This window comes from Furipterus horrens, unplaced genomic scaffold, assembly GCF_987537825.1.
Source record: "Furipterus horrens unplaced genomic scaffold, mFurHor1.1.pri manual_scaffold_1, whole genome shotgun sequence".
Classification (NCBI taxonomy): domain Eukaryota; kingdom Metazoa; phylum Chordata; class Mammalia; order Chiroptera; family Furipteridae; genus Furipterus; species Furipterus horrens.
Genome location: NW_028327171.1, coordinates 60805061 through 60826538, shown reverse-complemented (window position 1 = coordinate 60826538; position 21478 = coordinate 60805061). Strand labels below are relative to the sequence as shown.

General features: G+C 36.1%; 1 protein-coding gene across 1 annotated transcript in view; it reads left to right on the top strand.

The window, feature by feature from the left end:
* Window positions 1-21478, top strand: part of LOC150021195 (ceruloplasmin-like) — a 40173-nt gene that overhangs the window by 7012 nt on the left and 11683 nt on the right. Inside the window, exons 6-16 of the mRNA XM_090285221.1 lie at window positions 1505-1670; window positions 3130-3260; window positions 3625-3765; window positions 4037-4248; window positions 5819-5969; window positions 7032-7244; window positions 9219-9429; window positions 10210-10349; window positions 12336-12464; window positions 15411-15517; window positions 16448-16649. Of these exons, the coding sequence (XP_090141347.1) occupies window positions 1505-1670; window positions 3130-3260; window positions 3625-3765; window positions 4037-4248; window positions 5819-5969; window positions 7032-7244; window positions 9219-9429; window positions 10210-10349; window positions 12336-12464; window positions 15411-15517; window positions 16448-16649 (1803 nt within the window). The remainder of the gene's footprint in view (window positions 1-1504; window positions 1671-3129; window positions 3261-3624; window positions 3766-4036; window positions 4249-5818; window positions 5970-7031; window positions 7245-9218; window positions 9430-10209; window positions 10350-12335; window positions 12465-15410; window positions 15518-16447; window positions 16650-21478) is intronic.

Genomic DNA, 21478 nt, shown 5'->3' with positions numbered 1-21478 from the left:
TAATCTGTTTACAAAATGAAAAAAAATGCATATAAGTTGACCTGCACAATTCAAATCCGAGTTGTTCAAGGGCCTACTGAAATTGTAATTCATTACTCAGTAAACATCCTTATTTTAGTTATTTCCCACTTCAGTCACACTCTTTGTTGAATAATAGGCTGGCCAGTGATGAAGTTATCGATATTTTCTATTTTTAAATATGACCAAATTCTACGTATAATCATATAAGCCTTTGTTTTAGTTTTCAATAAAAAAAATGGCTGTTATTTAAACTGAAGAATTTAATTTTTCTTCCTTTGTACAAAAATGGAGTTTACTTCTCTGATTAAAACCTTTCTTTTTTTCTAAGTCCCATACTTTGGTTAGCATCATGCTTTAATTAATTATTTAAACAATTAAGCAACAATTTCCTGTGTGCTGTGTCCCTCCCAGGGCTATAGGGAAAAGGACAACCACACATAGCCATTGTAACTCAGAGACTGCATCTAATGATATTAGAAAGAAATATCATTTTCACCACCATTCCAAGTCCCGTCCCAAAGAGTAATCACTGTAAACCTGTTTTCTATGCATTTTCACACAATATGGATGAGCATGTAGAAATGAAAACACATAGCTATGTTTTGTGAGTTGTTTTACAAAATTTGATCACACTGCATGTAATATTCTGCTCCTAGCTTTCTTTACTCATCAATATATCTTGAAATCTTTTCCATGACATTCCCCATCTACTTAACTCATTCTTTTAAAGTGTTATACAGTTTTCCATATTTGTTGTATCCTAACTTACTTACCAATTTACCTATTGATAGACACTTAAATTGCTTCCACTTTTTTTGTTTATTAATAATGTTGTAGTGGAACAACTTTAATAGAAAAAGAATAAATAAATCAAAAAATGTTGTAGTTAATGCCTTTTTATTTGTATTTTTTGTGCACATGCAAATATTGCTCTTGGGCAACTACCAAGAAGTAAAATTATATATTGGAAGGGTTTTTAATTTTAACAAATGCTTCCAGATTGCCTTCAAAAAGTCTACATTGATTTACATTCCCATCAACGTGCTCTGAAATCAAAGCACAGACTATTGCCCTCGCAAAATATACCTGCCTTGATTTTTCTTCTGGCTGCCAACAGTTAATCTAGTAAACCAATTAACACATTAGTGACTAGTAGTAGCAATATTATACCCACAAGGGAAGATATTTTTGGCCAAATAAACTCTCAAATTTTTCTCAGTAGGCAGTTGCCATCTTCATCTGAGTTGGTCCAAACCTGGTTCTTATTCTCTAATAATATATGTTCCCCTAACATTCATCTTTGCATCCTGGCTTTTGTACTTGTTTTATACATTTTAGGTTTTGGCACAGCTTCCATATATAAAATACCTAAAATTTCTTAAAGAATGGGGAAATTGCAGTATTGTTGACTAAAATAAAAAATATATGTGGACTACAAAAAATGTTTTAGTGACATTCTCTACTTAGATTCACTGTTTTTCAGAGAGTATGAAAGCCTTTTACAATGTAAAGAATTGCCAAAAACCTTCAGAAGATGTTAATGGGACACGTGTCATACATTACTATATTGCTGCTGAAAAAATACTGTGGAACTATGCTCCATCTGGTGTAGATTTCTTCACTGAAAAACCTTTAACAGCACCTGGAAGGTACTGATTCTCTGACAGAAGCATTTATGGTTAAATAAAGATAATTGAAACTTTTCAGAACCCAGCTATTCCTAAAAAGGATTTAGGCATCTTATAATAAAAAGATTCTGCTAAAATAAAGATAGAAAAAATTATATCAATAACTGGAGGAAATTGAACCTAAGGATCATTGCCACACAAAAATTTTCTCTAAATACCTTGGCAGCCAATGCAAAGGAACACATACTGCTCATAAGCTCCTAGTACGAAATTTTTAAGTGGCTTTATTTTATAATTATAAGACATTTAACAGCATAGTGGATAATGTTATCAATAACAATTTTACAAAAATTCAAGAACATTCTTCATGTGTAATTTGTACTTTCCTACTAAGATCTAAAAGCAAGTAAATCAATTCCTGTGTCATCCTTAAATTATATTATATAAATACTTTTTTACTCAATAACATCTAAGGCTATATTACCAATTGATATATTAATGACCAAAAACTAAGACTGAAATACATTACTGCAGCTTCAGTATTTAAAAGTTCATAAAAAGATTTTCTCATAGTCCAACTGCTAAATCTATTTACCAAATTGAAGATTACAGGAGTTTTAATCATTCTGGTCTATTGAATAAAAGTTTTATGTCAGAAAATATGAAGTTTTAAAAACACCAAAACTAATTTTTATAGTATTTATTTTTCTAAAATTCACTCTCAAAAATAATTGAGAAAAGTAGTTATATTCTATCAAATGAATATTTTCTTTTCTTACATTTTGAGCTCATCAATAAATTATTCAATAGGGTTAATATAAGCTTTGTGGTAGTTGTGAGAAGGCTATCTGGGCTTAGAGCAAAAAGTAGATTCAGAGTTAGGTCCAAATCTCATTTATATTGATTAAAGTTAGCATGAATTAATAGATTCTTTTGACTTGCTTGATTCTCCTGGCTATGAAATGCTGTGATGTCTTAATCACTGTAAGTCACCAATTTATTGCTAGGGAACACTTTCTCAATGCACTCCACTTTATTTTATTATGGTAGAATAAAAAATAAGAATGACATCTCTCATCTTAATAGTCTCACATATCTGCACATACTTGTTTTAAAAGCAATGTTTGTTGCTACCTGCCTGAAGAAAAATGGCATAATGTCTTTCCAATTTTTATTCCAGAAGAAAATTTGTAGATAAACTAGTAGGTAAACAGAAATACTTGTATACCCACACACAGACAAAAGACTGAAAAGATATCCATGTATAATATTGACAATGGTTATACATAGATGGTAGGATTATGAACATTTTAATTTTCTTTGTTATATTTTTCCTTATTTTCCAAGTTTTCTACGATGAGCATGAATTACTTTTATGAGGAAATTACAAGTACTTGAAAACAGATGTGTAGATTATTGCTTTCTTTTCACATGATCACTATAAATTTAAGTTTTTTGTGTATCTACTTTCTTTGCACAGTGAATCTCAGCCATATTTTGAACAAAGCCCAACCAGAATTGGAGGAACTTACCAAAAACTAGTTTACCGTGAATATACAGATGCTTCTTTCCAAACACAAAAGGCAAGAGAAGAGCACCTTGGAGTCCTTGGTAAAATTCTATTCATAGTTTGCAAAGTTATAAATATACACCATTTATACAAATTCTGTGCAATCAAAACAGTGTTCACTAACTCACAGTTTTATTAATTTTATCTGTCCTCTTCAAACCTTATGAAAACAATATATCCCAATTTACACAACTTTAAACTACATTCTTTTGTCCTTGTAAATCTGATAAGATTAATATAATCATCCAGAGTGACTTTCTAAGGCCCCAAATCCTTTGGCAGTTGGACACATTTTTTGGTTCATAGCATCATTCTTTTAATTTGTTCTAGACCCTCACCCAAGTAACACAACTGGCAATTACACGTATGAAAACCAGAACAACTACTAACTCTGTTGTTTCTTAGGCCCTGTCATTAAGGCAGAGGTGGGAGATATCATCAAGGTCACTTTCTATAACAACGGTTCTGTTCCACTCAGCATTCAGCCTCATGGAGTGCATTACAGCAAAGACAACGAGGGTTCATTCTACAAAGCACCAGGAGGAGGTAAGTAGAACTCAAGGGAAGGTTAAACAAGCTGTACTGTAGTATGTCAACCAGAAATCAAATTTTCTCCTGAAGTCATTTTGCAGCCCACTTTTCACATCTTAACAGCTCTGTGTACTTACTGTGGCAAAGTGATTCCTTTGGCCCTTTTCAACTGTCACCCAAGGTGCTGCAAGGTGAGCAAGATACAGTTCTTGCTCTCAGATCTCACAGTCTAGACTAGAATACTTTTGGTCATAGATACTATTTTTAAATGGTTATTTCTTACTAGGTACTCCTCCAGCCTCCTCACATGTAAATCCTGACACAACATTTGTCTATACGTGGCAAGTTCCAAGAGATGTGGGTCCTACCTCCACGGATCCCAACTGCCTGACCTGGTTATACTATTCCTCAGTAAATGGGACAAAAGACACCAACAGTGGCCTTGTAGGGCCTCTCTTGGTGTGCAGAAAGGGAAGTCTTGGAAAGGATGGCAAACAGGTGAGTCATGGGACCTATGCCAAGAAATGTCTTGGTCAGAGTTTGCTTGAGAGAACCGCAGGGAAAAGGCAGTGGGCAATCAGCAACTTTCATGTCTGTGTGCTGATGTCCCTCAATCCTATTCTTTTCTCAGCTCCAGACTTGTATCTTCCTCTGCACAATGAACACCCAACTTTGGCATGTTCCGCAAACACCTTTAATTCCAAACCTGACCATTTTAACTCCTCATCTCTCTATGAATGGCTACTACCTATCCCTCTCCCCTCTGAGTCATCCTCTTTTCCCCTCTTCTCAACATGTCTCCAAATCTACAATGCCACCACCTTATTTCAAGCATGATTACCTCTTTCTGAATTACTTTAACCTCCTAACTCCTGTCTCCACTCTCATCTTTCTTCAATAGAACTCTACATCCTTTCCTTTCAAATCTAGTTATAGCACTCCCCACACTGAAAATCAGTCCACAATTTGTTGACTCAGAAGTCAACACATCAGACCCTGCCAATCCCTCCAGATTCATGCTTCTCTCCCCACCATCCTGAAGACACCATTCTGGCCTTACTGCAGAATTAGCTTGTTAGTCCCTGAGTAAGGAATCAATTTCTTAGATTTCACCTTTCTTCTCTCTCTCTGGAATGGTCTTTCCTCACTGTTTTGCCTGCTAAAACTCATACTGAGTTTTCCTTCCTGCCCTCCAGACAATATTTCTTAACTGAAGTTCATTGAAGCTCCTGCAGATTACCATAGTTCCTTGTGTATGTTTCTATTAAAACACTTATCTATGCATTTATTTGTACTGGCCTTTCTCTCCCACCAGACTATAAATTCCTTGAAATTGTATACAAAGTTATATTTATTTATTCTAACAACCACAGTCCCTCTTTGGCATGTAGCAGGTACTCAGTAAATGCTTGATGAGTGACTTTCTCTTGTTCCTCACTCACAAGTAAACTAATATCCAAGTTCTTTTCTGCATTTACAATTCATGTGTAATAAAGCCTTATAAATTCCACAATATAATGATATGTATAATAGAATGTCTATTTTATTCAAAAATGTAACTATGTATTCATATTCATTTATATGAAGTCATATAGAAGTCTCATAACTCTTATGTACAGATAATTTTTACATTTTATTCAAAATAGAAACATGTAAATATATTTCATTTCTTCATAAACCTTAAAAATAAATTCTTTCTAGTATTAAAAATATTTTATTTAACTTACTTTCTACATAACACCCTTTGAAAAACCATTATCTGTGATTATCTGATTACATAGTTTAGTTTTATGAAGTTTCAGATGTAGGGATCCCTGGAGTAAGAGCTTTATATAAAAACAGCTGTAGGGATTTCTCCGTATTTCTTAGTTCTGTATAAATTCATTCACTGGGATGCATGCCTTTACATAAAATGTCTATAAGTGGAGAAGTCAATTGATCAAGATTTCTAGGAGTATACAAATCTCCTTATAAAGGACATCTTATATGCAGACCAACTGTTTGACTAGATTTTGAATATGGACCATCTATACTTCATGTCTATTCTTTTTTCTCTTTTAATTCACAGAAGGGAATAGACAAAGAGTTTTACCTACTTGCCACAATATTTGATGAAAATGAAAGTCACCTCCTAGATGAAAATATTAAAACATTTACCACAGAATTTGAAAATGTGGATAAAAAGGATCAAGATTTTCAAAACTCTAACTTGATGCACTGTAAGAAAATATTTAATTTACATAATAAATGTATTAAGCAGTTGTTTAATTTCATCATGCCTAAAGAATTACAGATTGTTTAAGAGAAATGTATACCCTCCCCCCAGGGGTTGGCTGTAATGTTTCATGTCACCTTTAAATATAATTTCTCAATGAAAATATTGTCTACTAGGGTGATTCAATTTACCAATGCCTTTTTGGTGCAATATATTGTTTAGATATATGTGAGACAGAAAAGTCATGTATTATAGTATTACTCTATTGACAAATCAGTGGAATGGGTGGATGGGGTATTTGTTAAGTTGGTTGGCTGGTGGTTTTTGAAAGTATAAGATGTAGTGTGAAGAGGATTGGTCTGGAGACTTGGACTCTGGTCTTAACAGTTCCACTTATTTTTTTTTAACATTTATTTATTGTTTTACTATTACAGTTGTCCCACTTTTTCTCCCATTGCTCCCCTCCACCCCACCCTACCCCACCCCACCCCATCCCTCCCCTTCTCCCACGGTCAATTTCCCTCCTGCCATTGTCCATGTCCATGGGTCATTTAAACCAGTTCCTTGACTAGACCCTTCCCCTTTTTTACCCCCTCTCCCCTTTTCCCCTGGTCACTGTCAGTCTGCTCCTTGTTTACATGCCTCTGGTTCAGTTTTGCTCCTTTGTGTTTTTCATTAGTTTCCTCTATTCATTATCTTTTTTTTTTTTTAAGATTTTATTTATTTATTTTTAGAAACATCAATATATGGTTGCGTCTCATGTGTCCCCAACTGGGGGCCTGGCCTTCAACCTAGGCATGTGCCCTGACTGGGAATCGAACCAGTGACCCTTTGGTTCACAGGCCTGTGCTCAATTCACTGAGCCACACCAGCTAGGGCCACATTCATTATCTTAATGGCACTGGACAAGTAACTGCTCCTCTGGACTTAGTGTTCTCAAATCTAAAAGGAAAGCATTGACTCAGATCCTCCTGAAATTCTTACACAAATGAATTGCTTTACAATTAGTCCTTTGTTGAATTTCAAGAACTGTCATACTCTTGTTTTTGTCTCAAATGTCTTGCAGCCATAAATGGATACATGTATGGAAATCTGCCAGGACTGGACATGTGCTTAGGAGACAACATTTCATGGCATATGCTTAGTGTGGGATCACAGCAAGACTTACATGGGATATATTTTTCAGGAAATACTTTCACTGCCTCAGCAGAAAGGAAGGACACTATATCTCTGGTTCCCCACAATTCCCAGACACTTTTAATGACACCTGATTCCACAGGTAAGTAGGGAACCTTCTCCTTCAGCCTGAAACATGTTTAAAGTATGAAAAAGTGTCCTTATATGCACTGAATATTCTGTTTGCACAGAAAAAAAACTTATGCAAATAGTGTTTGGAAAATTTGCTCTGTTCCATTTAATTTTAGGAGCATTAATATATCATTTTTCTGTACACAAAAATCTTTTCAGCCTCTCCCATTTTTCTCTTCCTGAACTCCAGGCTTTAAATCAACCCACACTTCTCAAAAGCAGTGAAGATGTTTTGAAGCATTTGACCTTGTTTTCTTTCAACTCTCTTTTATGTTTCTTACTCTCCTGCCCATGTGTTTCCCAGACCTTCCTTCTGCTACTACCTTACCCTCCTCTCTCCGCCTTCCTCTCCTTACATCTCTCCTTTGCTACCTTTGCTTTCAAGGGAAAGGTTTTGATTTCAACAAGACTGACTGTTGCTAGCAAATATTTTTTTAAAAGACATTTCATATCAGAGAGTTGTTCTCGGGGGTCAGAGGAGCCAAGCCACCACTCCATAAACCTAACATCTTCATTTGTAAAATAAGTATTATAATAATTTACAGTTTACGAAAAAGAGTAAACAACAATCAGATCTGATGAGACAGAAGTAATAAAAACATAGTGAAGTGCCTGGGATATGTTAGACTTTAAAGAGAATGTTAGTGTATCCTTTTATCAGCTTCACAAAACAAAACAAAAGAATTCATCTATCTTGGTAGAAAGCTACTGGCACCAATCAAATACTGTCTACACAATAAACTAGTTATCTATAAATAAATACCATGGATTTGGTACCTTAACTCTTTGTGATACCACAGAATCATTTGACTACACTCCAAAACTTTTTATATTATTTTTCAAACAAACAAAATCTGTGAGTTAGAGCAAATAAGGGAGAAGAAAAGGAAGAGATTTTTCTAACGACAATGGCAATATGTAGGGTTGAAAGAGAGCGTTAGTGCTATGAAGGTAATGTTAAGAAGCAGTGTCGGAATGTGAGGGGTATAAAATTACCAAAATAAAGGAAACCAGAATTCAGGTGGAATTTATTGTTTTGAACCAGGCTAGAATATTTTTGTTGTAGTGATTTGTTTTACCATGGCTATTCTGTGGGGTTTTAAGCTGATTCCCTTCAACCTCCTTTGACTCTCTCTGCTCTCTGATCTAAACTACCATCATCTCTCCTGGACAATTTTAACAGCCTCCTAACAGGCCTCTTTCTTTCCAAACTTTTCCACTCTAGTCTAGTCTCAGCACAGCTGCAAGAGTGGCCATATGTCACTCATCAACTCAAAATTCCACAGTGGCTCCCCATTTCACTAAGTAAAGGCTACAGACTTTCCAGTGGCTCACAAGGGCCCATGTGACTTTGCCTTCCATTCCCCGTCAGTTCTCATCCTTGCTCACTCCACTCTAGGCACACAAGCCTCTTAGATGGTCTTCAACTACACCAAGCAGGCCTTAGCTTGAGACAGTTTGCTACCTATCTCCCCTAGATCCAGCATTCACCCCTCATGAGTCTTTGCCCAAGTGCCACCCTCCTATCAGGGCCTAACCTGATCATCCTATAAAATATTGCCCATTGATCCTTTGAGCTCCTCTGCCCCCTGCACACCCAGAATCCTCAATCTTCCTCACACTGTTCTACTTTTTTCTTCAATCCATAGCATTTATTACCTTCCAACATATATAAAAGTTATTTACTATGGTTATTGTCTGTCTCTATAAGACTTTGCAATATAAACTGTAAGGACAAGGATTTTTAAAAGTATTGTTTATTGATGTTTCCAAAGTGCCTTGAAATATGCCTGGCATAAAGAAGTTACTCAATAAATATTTATCAAATTAGTGAAAGAATTAATGAACTATCTTACTGTATTTCTTTGGGGGTTATGTCTTACAGATGACACAGAGAAAAGAAGTGTAAATGCAAAGCTTTATGTGTTTTCTTATTCATCTCTAGGAAATTTTGATGTGGTTTGTCAGACCTCAGAACACTATCAAGCAGGCATGAAATATAAGTACAAAGTGAGGCAGTGTTCGGAGCCATATCCTGATCAAACACAGTACCAACAGGAGAAAATTGTTTATATTGCAGCTGAGGAAGTTGTGTGGGATTATGCTCCTAGCAAGAAGTGGGAGAGAGAACTGAAACGTTCACAAGGAACAGAGAAGTATGGTGATAACCTCGGTCTCTACTGGAAGGGTTCATCTTGTAGTTTCCTTCCCTTTCCTTTTCAGTGTGTGTGTGTGTGTGTGTGTGTTGAATTTTTGTGTGTGTGGTATGTTATGTGTGTGTGCTATGTATATGTGTGATGGGTATGTGTGTATGGTATGTGTGTGGCATATGTGTTTAGAATACATTCAATTACAATTAGCTTCAAAGTTTGAACGTATGATATCTTAAATTACAAAAGATTTTGAATCTTTCTAAATATCTACATAACTTCTTCTGTGCATTGCTTTTTCCTGTCTCTCTTTTCTATTTCATACATCCTATTATCCTTGTGTGTGTTACCCTCCAGTCAGATCACTTTGAGGTATAATAAATGTAACTTCAGCTACATTTAGCATTTGGAATCAGTCAGGTTTTCCTTTTGTTTCCATCTATATCTGTTCTTCTGAGAACCTCAAATTTAAGACACTTATCTTTGTTGTTTGTTTTTTTAATTTTGATTTTTTTTCTGTAATTTTCTCTTATTTTTATTCACTTATCAAAACTAAAATTTTACTCTGAAAACATGTTTTAAAGTATGAAGTGAATATCCAACAATCTTAACAAAATGAATTCTTTTTTTTAAAAAAAGAAGAATTACTTACCAAGGTAAAATTGCCTCTAGATATTAATAAGTTGCATTATTTCAATAAGCGCACCCATATGAGAATTTATCTAATTTAATCGTTAAATTAACTAACCTTTTGGGCTTTTTGTTTTTGTTTTCATTTTCTCAAAGTAAAACAGAGATATATTTGGATAGAACTGGGACATTTCTTGGGTCCAAATACAAGAAAGTTTTATACCATCAATATGATGACATTACATTCACAAAGCAAACACAAAGAAATGAAGATGAAAAACATCTGGATATACTAGGTATTGATATACAGTAAGATTGGCTTCTGGAGTTTGCTTCTTGTCCTCAGCCACTAGAGATTATTGGGCACATTGAGGATACTGTTGACTTCCATCCTGACAGGGAAAAATGTCTAGAATTCTAATTTTAATGTGTTTTACTGGGAAAAGAAGTCATTTAAGTACTGTTGAAGGGGAAATAAAGAGACCATAGGAAAATAACATGATCAATTTCATATTATCTGCTTCTTGTACTCAAATCTAAGAATTCTGGATCTGGGAGCAACCTTAGAAACAGTATTTAGAGATAATTGCATTGAGATTAAAATGAAGTCCCAAAACTATTCTATAGTGAGGCGGAGGATTTTATTTTTAATTTAAGTGTTTAATTAAACACTTAAGTGTTAAGATTCAATTTCATCTCTCTCCAAGAGTGAGGAAAATTATAACCCTTTCTTTCACCCTTGACAGATCAAGTAGGAAGCCTACAAGCCACCCCTGAGCACCCACATATAACATTTTTATAAGTCATATGGCATTTTTTTAGAAGTCATGTGACATTTCCATATGTCCAAATCTTGTTTGAGTCCTGCTATCTATGTTATCTACCAGAGGACATTTTTTGGCATGGGACCTAGAGAAGATGGATTAACATGCTGATGAATGGGAATGGTTATGTTCTTGGATCCTCTTTAGCTTGTCACTTTTTAACCTCTGGAGGGAGGTCTATCTTATCAGTTCCTACTGTTTTTAGCTAGCTCCCTATCTTTATTCACAGTGGGATGCTTGTTTTCTCTAGGATCCTGGCTGAATGCAACAAGATACAGTAGTCCCTCTCTATATCGCGGTTCACTTATCACGGCCTCACTGTATCGCGGCCTCACTGTATCGCGGGTTTTAAAAAAATATTATATTCAATTATTTATCGCGGATTTTTTGCTATATCGCAGTATTTTGTGGAACTACATACATATGTTGTTAAAGTTTCATAGGTTTAAGAGTGTAGAATATGTTTAATAACATAAGAAGTGTTTATAAAAGTGTGAAAAAGGTTAATAAAGGAGTGGGAAAGGTTAATAAGGGACTGGGAATGATTTATAAGTGTGTGGGAAGGGTTTATAAAGCCTTAAAATATATATAAATACTAAAATAAAGGTCAGGTTTTTGCTTTGCGGATTTTCACCAATCGCAGGGGGATCTAGAAACTAATACCCGCGATAAGTGAGGGAATACTGTAAATAACACAATATGACTGTCTAGATCCCATCATTATTTACACACAAAAAGAAAACCTTTTATAGAAAAGGGAAAACAAGTGCAGTATTTGGGAAGGTAGACTTGCCATGCGGTCAAAGAGGTGTGGGCTTCAGCTTGTAGCCATTGTCCACCAGGCCTTTTCAGGGTTCTGATCTTAGCAATTATAGCACGAGTTTGAGGAGAGTTCTTACTGCCTAGTTCATCTCAAAATCACCTCTGTTTCAAAATTTCTAGAGCCACTAATTTAAATCTGCTTTCAAATAGAAAGATTCGTAACAAATGTTATACCTTCAGCTCTTGGTCTGAGACGGAAGAGGGAAAGTAAAATGAAGGAGTCTTTGGTCTGTAAGAGAGAAAACTACCCTGTGTCACCACAAGAAGGCCTTGCTGCTCCTCCCAATTTTCCACTAGGGTGAAGGGGGGAAAGAATTAAAGGCTTAAATGATGAGGTTGGTAAAGAAAGAAAGTGAAGTGCTCCATTTCTAAACTGTGTGTTTTTATACGCATTAACCAATACTCATCAAAGTAGATTTTCTAGAGATGAAGCTTCTAAAAATTTTATATGGCCTAAATTTTCCAGGCAAAAATCATGTTTTATAAGTCAGCAATGATTCACTTGTTTATGTTTTGTTTGGCTGCATTAAGAAAAAGGGTAAGAAAAGTCACTGTGTAAATACTTAAGAGGACAGATGACTCATAATTTAAAATAAGTAAAGATTATTTACACATTTTTATTTTTATATTTCTTAGGTCCTTTAATATTTGCCACTCCTGGTGAGGAAGTCCAAATTGTCTTTAAAAATAAAGCCTCAAGACCATATTCTATTTATGCTCATGGAGTGAAAACACAGTATTCCACTGTTATTCCAACACAGCCAGGTAACTGCTCTGGGATAAAGAAAAACTCCAAAGCTTTTATACAGGAATACAGGGCTCATGCTCTTTCTTAAATAGTCCCAGATGAGAAAGGCCAGTAGACTAGTAAGAAGGGACTGAAGACATTGAGGGAGTTCCTTTTGTAAGTCAAGTTTGCTTCCAGGAGGTTGTACCATGAGCAAAACTCCCCAGTGTATACAATTTCTCTTCTAGAACAACCCCACCTTTCTACCTGTGAAGCTGCCAGGTGTTCGTATATTCAATCTCCAACTCAAATGCTAAAGTAGAAGTTGAGTACAAGATGCAGTGTGTGAAGGAGAGGTGGGGATAGAGTTGAGCTAAGAGGAAATGATGAACCTCTTGTATTAATATATCTAAAGCATCACTGCTATAGAGCATGCCATTCAGCATTCTCAATCTAGAAGAAAATAAAAACTTTTTAATACAAATGCCCAGGAAGGTGACTCTGAAATGAATATTTGTGTGCAGGTAGTGCTCTTAGGATCAACAACAATGGAAAGAAAGAGAAAGAAGCAGAATTGAGTAGGGGGAGAGGTTGAACAAATATGCAGCCTCAGTAAAGTCACAGCCAACCTTATGAGAAGTTCTGAACATACGGTGGCCCTCAGCTGTCTTGAGCTGGAGTGAGACAGCTGACCATAAGTCTCCATGTCACTGGACCAATTTCATGTCAAGGGCTGGTCCTGCCCCAGCATGGTTCAAGAGCTTTGGCAAGTCAGGCAACCTTCAGGTTTTAGACTCATGCGGGAAAGATTTCAAGAGTGAGTCAAAGTGCGAACAAAAGCAAATTTTATTGAGGTAGAGACAGAGAGTCCAGGATGCAGGCAAGTGCGACTGTGAAAGAAAAGAAGTATAAGTCTGAGGGGACATAGGCCAATTTGCAATTGAGTTATGTGATAAGTTGGTCAGTTCTTGGAATTATGTGTTTCCAAGAGTAGGTTGTTTCTGAACTTTGTAGTGTCATCAAATCCTGACCTAGTCTTCTGGTTGGGGTGAGGGGGGCAGTGGTGTCACTTCTAATATGGTCCTTTTCAGAAGCAGTTCATCCCTCTTGACCACCCCTTCTACTTGTGGTGTCAGTTTTCATTATAATGATGGTATAGTGAGCTTTGGGGTCATCTCTGTGTCAGAACAGCCTTGCTCTAAGAAATTGCCCAGAGACCAATGTAGGAACAGGCAATGGGTTTACTGAGGGATGGAGGGGAGAGGAAACTCCCAGACCTATCTGAGGACCTGTAGGACCAAGGGAATGGGGACCAAGGGAATAGGGACCAAGGAAATGGCGACCAAGGGAATAGGGACCAAGGGAATGGGGACTCTCAGTCCTCCATGTGGGCCCATAGGAGTCCCACACCAGCACTTCTGCAGGCACACTTTTTAAACTTATCAACTGCACATTTCAGTGAGGGTGAGTTTGCTGTATCAGCATATTCAGTAGAGCATTTGCATCTTGTTGTTGTTGTTCTGACCAGGTTGATTAACATATCCTGTTGTTGTCCTGACCAGGTTTGCATCCTAGCTAACACTATTCTCACACTCCAGTTAATATTTTTCTCTATCTTGAATGGACCTGCTTTTAACCAGTTTTTATTGTTGTTGACTTCTGTGACCACCACAAGAATTTCCTGCCATAAACTCTTTCCCTTTGATCGTGCACAGAGTTAGGGTCTTTGGTGAGAGGGCCTAGAGGCTTATTAGCCTGTGATGTGGGATCCTACTTCTTCACTCCACTCATGGGGATTTTTCCCTAATTTCTTCCTATCCTGCCTCTCCCGCAGCAGCCATCAGATGCAGGTTTGGGCAAGGTGGATAGACAGCCAGTGGAACCAGTTTTTCATTGTTAAAGAGGGATCTAAGAGCAGCATCCAGAATGTTCTCCATAGTTCCCTACAAAAACAAGAAGTTCTAGAAATTAAGGGTAACAAGGAAAGTACCAAATTCAAAAAGGAAAGCTTTATGGAGCAGAAGGAATGAAGGTAGACTTTGATGGTGGTTGAAATATTCCCTTTTGATTTTAAAATCAGACAGTCCTATGGTGGTACCAACATGAATATCCTATCAAGGGTGTTTGCAAGTCAGCGCTCTGTACTGATTAGTCAGAAAAAGATCACACTACATGTATTCCACAAACACTTCTGAGTACCTGCTGTGCCCCAGTCACAGTGTGTGATGCTGGAAGGGGAGCCTTAGGGGTAAATAGATTGTTAAAGATTTGGGAGCAGGGAGGTTGAGAATAGGGTTGGCTAATGGAGCGTGAAAACTATGTCACAGGTGTTTGGGAAGATTAATTTAAGCGTCTGGGAGTGGGAAATGTAGGATTATGCAGTGAGGGGTGGGAGTGAGGCACCAAAAGAATTCCTGCAACAGTTAAGAAGATTCAGATTCTGCAGTGGTGTGGGGAAGAAGGCGTATGTAATTCAGAAACTGGAAGGTTATGAGCTGGAATTCAAAACAACTCTGTCATATTTTAAAGCCTGAGTTATTGTTACTACAATGAATGTTTGTTGAATGAATGAATTACATATTTAATAATTGACATTTTTCAATGACAGAATCACTTTAAGGGTTTGATCCAGTAACCCTGACAGCACAACAGTCAACATTGATAGTGACATTAGTCAACATTGATAGTGACATTGAACTTGCCCTGTGACCAAGGTACTGAAATATCAAGTGCTTCATTTGCATCATCTGGTCTAATCCCTAAAACCCTATTTTACGTGCATGAGGAAACAAAGCTCAGAAATGTAAACATGTTGATTAAGATCACAAAGCTAAGAGTAGTAGAGCCAGAGAGAGAGAAAAAAAAAGTGAGGCCTCTGCTGCTAATTATTTGTATAGCTTTAGTATCTGCTCATTATCTGGTTCTTCATAAAGAAGTGTGGTTTATAAGATTCTGTATTAATACACTGTATTTGCCTATTTTAGGAGAGATCCAAACATACATTTGGCAGATTACTGAAAGAAGTGGTCCTACTTCAGAGAACTTTGAATGCATACCTTGGTTTTACTATTCCACTGTAAACCTTGTTAAGGTAAACTTTAAATCAAATCTCAGTTTTCATCCTATCTCCTCCTAGAAATTGTAATGGAAGGAAGAAGTTTACATTTTGTAGGTTTGTTTTTTTTTAATCTTAGTTCTATGTACATTTTCTATTAAGTAACCTAAATACTGCTCAGCTTTTAATCCTATATAGTTTTGCATTTTTCAAGAGCAAAATAAATTATTACATTATGATTACTTAGATTTACATATGATATTTTCCAAAATATCACTGTGAATTGGAAAAAATATATAATTATGTAATAATGTCCTCTTCTTTGTTTCACTGAGTAGGATTTGAGTTACATAAAGCAAAATATGGAGCTTAAAATTTCCATGATTAATGATAAATATGTACATATTACATATTTTTTAAAAGCCCTCAATTCTGAAGTTACAGTTTATTTTCATTTAAAAAAAAGAGTTCCTTCTTTGAACTTTTAGTTATTTTGGCCACTTTCTTCCTGGAACAAAAATCTACTCAGACATTCAACTCAAAAACAAATCAAGGCTCCCAGCTGGAGGTTGCTGTGGGGACAGAGACATCACAGGAGAAAGGATCTGAGACCTTTGGACATCTCTGCCAACCAGCTCCAATGCCAGGGAATTCTAATTAAACCCAAGTTGTTGTTGTTTTAAATTAAATTTTCAAAAATAGAGCTCAGTCCACTGAGGAATGAGTTAAAATCCTTTTCAGGAGTTTGTTTCTCTCTTGGAACTTCAACTTCAATGAGTGAGATGACAATTTTTCTTTAATCAAGGATTTAGCATATCAAACATTTTATTTCTTACTCTCAGAATCCTAATAATTAAAAACTCAGCATGTGACATCACTAAAACTAAAACTTGATTCCACTCTCTTTATTGATGGGGGAAATTTTTAGTTGTGGACACAGTTAATAATCTTGCTTTGTTTCTTCAGGATCTTAACAGTGGACTGGTAGGCCCTTTGATAATATGTCGCAAAAATACCACAGCAAGAATACTTCATCGTGTTCTCCACTTCATGAATTTTAATGAGAATGAATCCTGGTACTTTGAAGAAAATATCAACACCTATTCTTTGGAACCAAGCCAAGTAGACAGGAATGATCCTACTTTTTTCCTCAGCAACGTAATGCATGGTAATGTCCACTAACTGACACCTGGATTGTAGCCTACAGATGGTTTCCGATAAAGGGAACAAGTGAAGGTTCAAATTTGTCAAGTTCAGCACAGTTTAGAGAACTTGATCACATAGAGCTGAGGTATATATCACATGGACTAGGGGTCAACGAACTTTTTCCGTAAAGGTTTGGGTAGTAAAGAATTTAGGCTGGAGGTGGCTTCGGGAACAGAGGCCCCATTCTGTCTCTGCCATAAGCTATCTTCTACTCTGCCATTATAGCACGAAAGTCCCTACAGACAAGAGGCAAACAAATGGAAGTGGCCATGAACTAATACAACCTCATTTATGGACATTAAAACTTGTATTTCATATAATTTTTACACATCAGGAAATATTTTCCTTTTTAAATATTTTTCAACCACTTAGGAATTTAAAAATCATTCTTTGCTCATAGACCATAGGAAAATGCAGTGAATGAGTTGGACCTGGCCTGTGGGCTATAAACCACTATGTTAGTAGCATGGCAGTCTTATGCCTCTGGAGTCAGGTGGGCAATGGGAAACCAAGAACATTAGCTGCCATTCCTGGAGGGCCTTACTGAACACTTTTCTAAACATTTTACCTGGATGAACACAGGGACAGGTGGGGTTTGAGACAAACTCATGAGCACATGGCCCCACCCACTCTTCCCCACCACCATTACCAAATGACCTTCAGAAACAGAACTTTTAAAATCCCCAAGCTTGTCAAGCAAAATTATTTTATAGGTTGATTGTGACAATGCTCATTCGGTTTATTACCCCGCTCCCACTCAGAATCACAGCAATAAGACAATTATTCAGATAAAAAGCACATAAACTCTCTTACTTAATCAAGTCATTAGGAAGCTCAGGGGAATAACTAGGTAAAGTAACCTTAACTAAGGCAAATCCAAATATGATCATTTTCAATTTCTTAGGTTTTTTTTTCCCATAAGAAATATATGTAAACTTAAAATTAATTTAAGGACTACATTCATTCTAATTGTCATCTTTATTAGGCATCACAGAGGGCACACAGCACTGTAATAGACCCTAAGGAGATACAAAGGCCCATAAGACGGTCCATCTCTTCAGTTCATGGCAGTGTGTGAGCTGCAGACTGTGCATTGCTACAATACAGGCTGACTTGTGGGATGCTGTTAACAGAAACATACGGCTGTCTTTTAGATTTCTATGTGAAGGTCAAGAAAGGTCATGAAGGGAGGAGACATTTGAGTATTTAAGAATGCATTAGAATTTGTCTAGCAGAAAAGGAAGGGAATGTTGAGCGAAGTCACATAGCACCTGGAGGGAAAAAGCCAACAGAATTGTGGAAGGACTTGAATACCCTGTTAAGAATGTAGACTTGATCTAAAAACGATGGTTTCTCAAGCTTCCCTATATTGACATTTTGGGCTGGATAACTCTTGGTTGTGGGGGGCTGAACTGCATATCATAGGATGTTTAGCAGCATCCCTGGCCTCCAAGCCATAGATGCCAGTAGCACCTTTCCCCAAGCTGTGACAACTAAAAATGTCTCCAAGCACTGTCAAATGTCCTCTGTAGGGAAAAATTCTATTGAGAACCATTTTGCTAAAGGCACCAGGGGCCCCAAGCTAGGGAATCTATAGGAATAGATGTGCATTTCAGGAGGAACTCTGGCAGTCATCTAAGCACTTGTCTGCAAGTGTGGTCCATGGATCAGCAGCATCTGCTTCTCTTGGAAGTTTGTTAGAAATACAGAATTTTAGGCTTCACAGACCTAGTACATCATAATCTGCATTAACAATTTTTAATTGAATTTATTGCAGTGACATTGGTTAATAAAAGTATATAGGTTTCAGGGGTACAATTCTTTAATACATCATCAATATATTGTATTGTGTGTTCACCACACCAAGTCAAGTCTCCTTCCATCACCATTTATGTCCCCTTTACCCTCTTCTACCTACTTCCACCCCGCTTTCCCTCTGGCCATCACCATACCATTGTCTGTGTGTGTTTTGTTTTGTGGTTTGCTTAATCTGCATTTTAACATGATTCCCAGGTCAGATGCACATTTAAATTTGAGAAGCACTGGCCTAAAGCAGAAACTCCTAGTTTTTTCTAGTATATTTCTCCGTCAGCTAAAAGTGTTAGAACTCTATCTCCATTGATATATGGTTATAAATTATATATTTATATAATAAATGTATTAACATACTTTATATAGTTCAAAATATACACACAAAATAGAAAAATAAAGATAAGATAGATATATATATTTGTTCATTTAAATATTTTCTTCTTATTACCATTTGAAAACCATACCTATATAGAGGATTAGTGAGAGAGAGAGAGAGAGAGAGAGAGACAAGAGGCCAGGACCTCAGGCAAATAGCCATTTCTGTTACAGCAGTGACGGATCACAAAAGTCTGACTTAGGGCAGTTAAATGGAAACACTTGCCTGTAATATTCTAAAAACCTCTTGTGATAATTTTAATATACTTTAAATACATAGACATATTTGGCTATCCATCAATTTAAGTATCCTTAGTTATAAAATATTCTATCCAACCCAGTTGTTTTAAAGCAAAGGCAGTGCCTCATTTCCTTGGGCAAGAAAACCTCTCTAGTATTAGACATATCCATGTATGGATGGCTTGGTCATGTTTACCTGCTTCCTTAGGCTTTATTTAAAATCCTTGTGTCCTCTAAAGACATCTATGATACATTTTTTTTTAGTATATTAGAGTGACATTGGTTAAAAAAAACATTCAGGTTTCAAGTGTACAACTCAACAAACAACATCTGCACACTGCATCATGTGCCCATCGCCCAAAGTCAAGTCTCTTTCCATCCTCATTTATCCCCATTTGCCCTCTTCCACCTCTCCAACCCTTCAACTGTTTTTATGCAGCCTCTAAGCCCCTCCCCTCTGATAGCTGTCAGTCTGTTCTAGGTATCTATGCTTCAATTTCTATTTTGTTTGTTAAATTATTTTGTTCATTAGATTCCACATATAATTGAAATCATATGGTATTTGTCTTTCTCTTACTGGCTTATTTCAATTAGCATAATAATCTCCAGGTGCATCCATGCTGTTGCAAAAGGTAAATTTCCTTCTTTTTTTTTATGGCTGAGTAATATTCCATTGTGTAAATGTACCACAGCTTTTTAATCCACTCATTTACTAATGGGCACTGGGCTGTTTTCCAGATCTTGGCTATTGTAAGTAATGCTACAATGAACATAAGGATGCATATATTCTTTTGAATTAGTGTTTGGGATTTTCTTCAGATATATTCCCAGGAGTGGAATCATTAGGTCTTAAGACAGTTTCATTTTTAAGTTTTTGAGGACACTCCATATTGTTTTCCACAGTGGCTACACCAATCTGCATTAACACCAACAGTGCATGAGGGTTCCCTTTTCTCCACATCATCACCAGCACTTGTTGACTTATTGATGATAGCCATTCTGACATGTGAAGTGGTATTTTGTTTTAATTTGCATTTCTCTGATGCTTAGTGAAATTGAGCTTCTTTTCATATGTCTATTGGCCATCTGTATGCCTTCTTTAGAGAAATGTCTATTCAGATCCTTTGCCCATTTTTTAATTAAATTGTTTGCTTTTTTGGTGTTGAGTTATATAAGTTCTTTATAAATTTTGGATGTTAACCCCTTAACAGATGTATCATTGGCAAGTATGTTTTCCCAGTCAGTGGGTTCCCTTTTCATTTTATTGATGGTTTCTGTTACTGTACAAAAGCTTTTTTAGTTTGATGGAGTCCCATTTGTTTTTTTTGTTTTTCTTTTTTTCCTTGCCCAAGGAGATATATCAGAAAAAAATATTGCTATGAGAAATATCTGAGGTTTTACTGCCTATGTTTTCTTCTAGATTTTTATTGTTTAATGATATACATTTAACACTTTAATTTATTTTGAGTTTATTCTTGTGTATGGTGTAATTTGGTGGTCTAGTTTTATTATTTTGCATGTTAACTGTCCAATTTTCCCAACACCATTTATTGAAGACAATGTCTTTACCCCACTGTATGTTCTTGCCTCCTTTGCCAAATACTATTTGACCATAAAGACATGGGTTTATTTATGGGTTCTCTATTCTCTTCCATTGATCTATATGCCTGTTCTTATTCCAGTACAATGCTATTCTGATTACTATGGCCTTGAAGTATAGTTTGATATCAGTTAGTGTGATACCTCAAACTGTTCTTCTTTATCAAGATGGCTGAGGCTATTCAAGGTCTTTGTGTTTCCATATAAATTTTTAAAATATTTTTCCTAGATCCATGAGATATGCCATTGGTAGTTTAATAGGAATTGTGTTGAATCTATAAATTGCTTCGGGTAGTATGGATATTTTAGTGATGTTAATTTTTCTTATACAGGGACATAGTATAAGCTTCCAAATATTTTCATAATCCTCATTTTCTTTCTTCAGTATTCTATAATTTTCCAACTATAGGTCTTTTACTACCTTGGTTAAATTTATTCCTAGTTACCTTATTTTTATTCTTGCAATAGTAAATGGGATTTTCTTATTTTCTGTTTCTGATAGCTTATTATTGGTATATAAAAATGCCACCAATTTCTGAATATTAATTTTGTATCCTGCTACTTTACTATATCCATTTATCAGTTCTAGTAGTTTTTTGGTGAAATCTTAAGTGTTTTTGATATACAGTATTATGCCATCTGTGAATAATGGCAGTTTTACTTCTCCCTTTCCAAATTCAGATGCCTTTTATTTCTTCTTCTTGTCTGATTGCAATGGCTAACACTTCCAGTACCATGTTGAATAAGAGAAATAAAAGTGGACAT